Source organism: Emiliania huxleyi (assembly GCF_000372725.1).
Source record: "Emiliania huxleyi CCMP1516 chromosome Unknown EMIHUscaffold_124, whole genome shotgun sequence".
In the NCBI taxonomy this organism is placed as follows: Eukaryota; Haptophyta; order Isochrysidales; family Noelaerhabdaceae; genus Emiliania; species Emiliania huxleyi.
The window spans coordinates 1-5,366 of record NW_005201349.1 but is presented as its reverse complement, the minus strand read 5'-3'; the positions used below and the strand labels follow the sequence as shown (position 1 = coordinate 5,366).

Here is a 5,366-nt window from a genome sequence, read left to right as displayed (position 1 = left end):
GCCGCGCTCTGGTCGCCGTCCCAGCACGCTGAATGACCCGCGAGCAGCCAGCGCACCTAAGGAAAAAGTTCGGTGAAGCGCAGTCAGTCAGTCAGATCTTCCAGTGAAGCGCTGAACTAGTGACTTAGGAGCGGCCCGCGAGTAGCCGGCGCACCAAGGCGCCGAAGACGTTCCCGGAAGGTTCCCGGAAGGTTCCTAGAAGGTTCCTAGAAGGTTCCTAGAGGGCTCCTAGGCGCACCAAGGCGCCGAAGACGGTCGCGTCGGGCCGGACCGCCCACACACCTAATGAAGGAAATCCATCTCTGACGAATTAGGCCGACGGCGGGGCGCGTCGGGCCGGGCCGCGGAATCACCGGTGTTGAAGAAGCGATGGGCGAGCTCGGCCTGGAGGCAGCCTACTTGACCCCGTTCGACTCACTCATCGGAGGAGGAGAGGTCTCGGGAAGAATCGCGGAACCGAAGTGTCTAGGAAGTGTCTAGGAAGTGTCTAGGAGGTGTCTAGGAACCGTCCCTGCGGCGTGCGGATCTCCGAGAGGTGCGGCGACGAGAGCAGCGATCGGAGGACGTGGTCTAGGTTTCGCCGCACCTGGACGAGATTCTCACTCCCCCCCGAGATTCTCCGAGACGCTACAGGTCTAGGTTTCGTCGCACCACAACGTCTGAGTCGAGGTAGAGCGCGCCTGTGGCCAGTGTTAAGACTTGGAGTCAATCCTGGGGTGAGGAACCACGCCCGGAGAAACATGGAGCGCGCCGCGCAGTCCCGTCAGATTGAGCACGTTGAGCTTGGTCCAGTGCTCGTCAAAGGTGGAGTACCCAAGGTAGTCGCTCCTCCCCTCGTCCCGCAGCTGCTTGTCGCCGCGGCAGCGCACGTTTGCGAAGCGCTGCACGCAGAGTGGCGTGACCGACTCGCCGACCAGGATCGCGCGGAACGTGGCGTTGCGGTGGCACGTCGGCGACAGCATCGCCGCGAGCGGAAAGGCGGGCTGAGTCTGCTGAAGCAGCCGAGCCGCCGTGAGCAGCTGCGCCTGGTGCCGCGGGCCGCACAGGCCAAAGATTGAGAAGACGTAGGCGCCGCCCTCTGCGCTGCCACAGTACTCTGACGCAGCACTGCCGGGTGGACACTCGGCGGGCGGCAGCGATGGCGGCAGCATATACGTCACAAAGACCGTGGCCTAAGTTGTCGGTGTGAAGACCAGCGCACAGCGCCATGAGTGTCTCTCGAGGTTCTCGAGGTTCTCGAGGTGGATATCCTTTGGCCGCGTTGGGTAGCGAGGATTGGTGTGACGCGATCCACGCAGGCGTGTTTTCTGGCGGCCGACCGTCAGTGCACGGAGTTGCCCCCCGGCAGCGGCGGCCGGCAAGCGTATACCGAGCTGGAGCCCAATAAAAGAAAATACGTCATCGTCGCGCAACAATTGCCCACGACGGGGACGGACGCTCTCACATCGGCATTGCAGCCACCTCGCAGCCGCACAGCAACCGCACTGCTCGGTGCCGGCCGACGCGGCAGCATCTGTCCCTGCACTCAGTTGCGCGGGGCTGCGCCATCCCTCTCGCGAGGTTATGCCAGATGCCAACGCGTGGCTGCCCCTCACTAAATTCCCGCCGTTACAGGGGTTCGCCGCGGCCGCCTCCTGCGAGGCGTCCCGGACTCCCCCACTTGTCACAACCTTTGCCTACGGCCACCAACTCACGGCGGAGGCGTCGCACCGCTTCATGGGGACACTCCGGCTGGCCGGTTACAAAGGAGCGATCACTATCTTTGTGGGCGGGGACGCGTGGAGGACGGACGCGGAGCTCCAGGCGGCGTGGGCGCGCTATGGTGCTCGCCACAAGCCGATGGAGCCACTCCTTGGCGATGAAAGGGAGGCCCAGGGGAAGCGGCGGAACCTCTACGTTTGGATCCAGCGGCCGTGGCTTGCTGCGGGCGAATGCCGGCGGGGAGGGCACTGCCACTGCCTGATTGCGGACTTTCGCGACATCTACTTCCAAGCGGACCCGATGGCGCGCTACCCGCGCGGCTCTGACCTCGTCCTCTTCGGCGAGGCGCAGACCTATGGCCAGTCTGGGCACACGGGCCAGTGGATCAAGCGCTGCTTTGGGCACATGGCCCTGCGGAGGATGAAGAATGAGACGATCATCTGCGCTGGGACCATCGCCGGCACGCCGTGGGGGCTCAGCACGCTGGGCGCGCAGATGAACGCTACGTTCCATGAGCGGATGCACACCCTCAAGTGGCGCTCCCAGTCGGGATGTATCGATCAGGGTGTCATGGACTACCTCCTCTTCCGGTTGCGGCATACCGCGCCGCTTATCAACCGAAGCGAGGCGTCGCCCTTCTGGTCACTGGCCGACTTGACAACCATCCAGGAGCGTGGCCGCGGCGGGATGGTCAACACGGTTGGCAAGCTGATCACCGAAGGCTCGCTTCGGCTGGGCGAGGATGGCCTTGATGCAAGGGGGTTTGGGCATCTCGCCTGCATGCGGGGCCCAACAAGGGTGTAGCTCGGCTATAGGGCGGTCTCATCATGGAGGAGGACCGGGTCACGCCCTCGGCGCTGATCCACCAGTACGATCGTCCAGCGAAGGACAGCAGACTGCCGCAGCAGATCGGTGCGTCGTTGCCATCGTTGGCCATGCTTTACACTCACACACCCCTCTCCACATGGACAGGACACTGGGACACGGCGCAGGCAGCAGATCGCAGTTGCTGACGGTGCTATCGCCCTTGCCACGGCAGAAACGCTCGTCCAGAACCTCACCCACCGGGCCAACGCCACCGAGTTCCGTGTGCTTCCCAAGGCGGTGGTGCGTGGGTGGCGGCTGACCAATGCGCCTTTTGGGCTTTGATGACCGAGTACGCCGCGGCAGGGCGCCATAAGCATAACAAGTTGGAACGGTCTCCCGGCGGGAATCGTCCGCCTGTCTGCTGAGAGAGAGAGAGTTGTCTTTGTTAAATTCTTCGAAGTCTTCTGCTCATCGCGCCACAGACTTATTCACAGATCACAGCGAGCACAGCCACTTAGTCGTCGTGGGCGACCGCAGCACGAGGTGGAGGTGGTGGCAGCTCTAAAGACCGTTGGTTTGCGAGCCTACCCTGCTCCGCTGCGCCGCGCCCCCCCGCCAAACCGCACCCATCCCGCAGCATCGGCGGGGGCAGCGGGCCCTGTCGTCCGCCGGGCGAGCCTCTCCCGCAGGAGCTCCGCCTCCCGCTCCGCCGCTCCCGCCCGCGCCCACGCCTCGTCCAGCGAACGCCGCCACTCCTCCTCCTCCGAAGTCAGCGCCGCCTGATCGCAGCGACGGCCGGTGAACGGACCGCCGTTCATGTCACGCCCTCGAGCAAGCAGAGAGGGCAGCCTCTGCGTCCAACGCCCGCGCCATCGCGATCCGCGCCTCCGCTTCGCGCGCCGCCACCAGCGCCAGCGCCTCCCCGACCTCCCCCTCTGCCCGCCGCCGCGCCGCCCCAGCCTCCGCCTCCGCCTCCGCCACCGCAGCGGCCGCCGCCGCCTCCGCGCCGCGCAAGTCGGCCGTCGCGGCGCTCGCCGCCGCCTCGGCCGCCCTGGCCGCCGCCTGGTGCCGCGCCACGAGCGCCTCTGTGACATCTCGGCTATATCTCGGCTGCATCTCGGCTGCATCTTTGTCCGCCGCCTGGTGCCGCGCCACGAGCTCGCGCGCCGCCGCCCGCACCGCCGCGTCGTCCTCGCCTGTGGACATGGCTCGGACATGTCATGGACAGGTCCTGGCCAAGGCCCGCACGGCCTCTCGTCTTTGCCCCGCCGCCGCGCCTCGTCGGCTGGTCTCGGCAAGTCTCGGCTGCATCTCGTCTAATCTCGGCTGTATCTCGGCTGACTCTCGCCCCGCCGCCGCGTCTCGTCGCCGAGCAGAGCGACCGCCGCCTATCGGCACGTGCCGTGGACGCGTCGTGGACGTGTCGAGCGGTCATGTCGTGGACGTGTCGTGGCGCCCCCTTCAGCCAGCAACGCCAAAGGGTGCACTGCCGTCTCCGGCTACACCTCGGCTAGATCTCGGCACGATCTCGGCTAGATGTCGGCACGATCTCGCCTTGGCCGCCGTCTCCGCCTCGCCGTGCTCAGCCGCCGCGCCTGCGAACAAGCCCCGACGAGTGTTTCCGTGAGACGGGTGCGTGGCGGCGTCGACGAGGCTCGCTAGAAGGATGTCCGCGCCGGCAGCGTCGGCCCTCGCCTCGCGCAGCGCCGCCTACACGGTACATGTGCATGCACATGTCGCGGACGTGTCATGGACATGTGCATGACTTAGCTCGGCTACCCTCGGCTACTCTCCGACCAATCTCGTGCTCTGTCGTGCTTGCAAAAACTCGTGTAAAGATCGGCTATTCTCGGCCTCTCGTGCTACTCTCGTGCTACTCTCGGCTAATCTCGTGCCAATCTAGTGCTACTCTCGGCTAAGCTCGAGCCAATCTCGTGCTACTCTCGGCTAAGCTCGAGCCAATCTCGTGCCAATCTCGTGCTACTCTCGACCTCAGCCGCGTGCCGCGCCGCGTTGGCGTCGGCGGCGACGGCGCACGCCTCGGCCAGCCTGCCCCCCACCTACACGGGACATGTCCCGGACGTGTCCGGGACATATGTCCTGGACAGCACGCCTCGCCCAGCCCGCCCCCCACCGCCGCCAGCTGCGCCCTCAGCGCCACCGCCTCGTCCCGCCCGCACGCGGCCGCCGCCTACACGGGGCGTGTCCCGGACGTGTCACGGACATGTCCTGTCGACAGCTTCCCGCGCGCGCGGCCGCCGCCGTCGCCGCCGCCGCCTCCGCTCGCGCCGCCTCCGCCTCGGCCGCGGAGGCGGCGGCGCGCGCCGCGGCCGCCTCCACCGCCGCCTCCGCCTCGCGCTGCACCGCCCTCAGCTGCAGCTCGCTGTCGACTGCGGCCTGCTCCTCCAGCAGCGCCTGGGCGGGATGCGTCGTGGACGCGTCACGATGTCACGTCGGCGACACGCCGCCACGCGTCATGGCGGCGAGAGGTCGCCGACTGAGAAGCTAGCGTCGCCTCGAGCCCTCGCACCTGCAGGGGCGAGGGGCAGGACAGGCCGAGGTCGGGCGAGCGTCTAAGCACAAGTCCCGACGCCGCAACAGCCGCACGCACCCCTCAGGAGCAGCGTCATCTCGGGCAATCTCGGGCAATCTCGGGCAACCTCGGGCAACCTCGGGCAACCTCGGGCAATCTCGGACAATCGCGGGTAATCTCGGGTAGTCTCGGGTAATCTCGGGCGCACGCCTGCTCCTGCAGAGCAGCGTGCGCCGCCGCCGCCGCCGCCGCCGCCCGCTCCGCCTCGCCCTCTGCCCGCCGCCGCCGCTCCCCCTCCGCCGCCGCCTCCCGCGCCGCCGTCAGC

The 5,366-nt window shown here is 67.2% G+C and overlaps 2 protein-coding genes across 2 annotated transcripts; one reads left to right on the top strand and one right to left on the bottom strand.

Moving 5' to 3' along the window:
- Positions 1–1,563: 1,563 nt before the first annotated feature.
- On the top strand, positions 1,564–2,505 carry EMIHUDRAFT_225309 (hypothetical protein; the record flags this gene model as incomplete). The annotated part of the gene is made up of 1 exon (XM_005789843.1): positions 1,564–2,505. The coding sequence occupies one exon, from the start codon at positions 1,564–1,566 to the stop codon at positions 2,503–2,505; it is 942 nt and encodes a 313-aa protein (XP_005789900.1).
- Positions 2,506–2,974: 469 nt separating this feature from the next.
- EMIHUDRAFT_467014 (hypothetical protein) lies at positions 2,975–5,038 on the bottom strand. Its single transcript, XM_005789842.1, has 7 exons — positions 5,003–5,038; positions 4,729–4,923; positions 4,622–4,699; positions 4,500–4,547; positions 4,014–4,218; positions 3,358–3,704; positions 2,975–3,287 (listed from the first exon to the last, which is right to left on the bottom strand). Exons 2-7 carry the CDS (start codon positions 4,732–4,734, stop codon positions 3,093–3,095), a joined length of 879 nt encoding a protein of 292 aa, XP_005789899.1. The 5' UTR covers positions 4,735–4,923; positions 5,003–5,038; the 3' UTR covers positions 2,975–3,092.
- Positions 5,039–5,366: the final 328 nt, after the last annotated feature.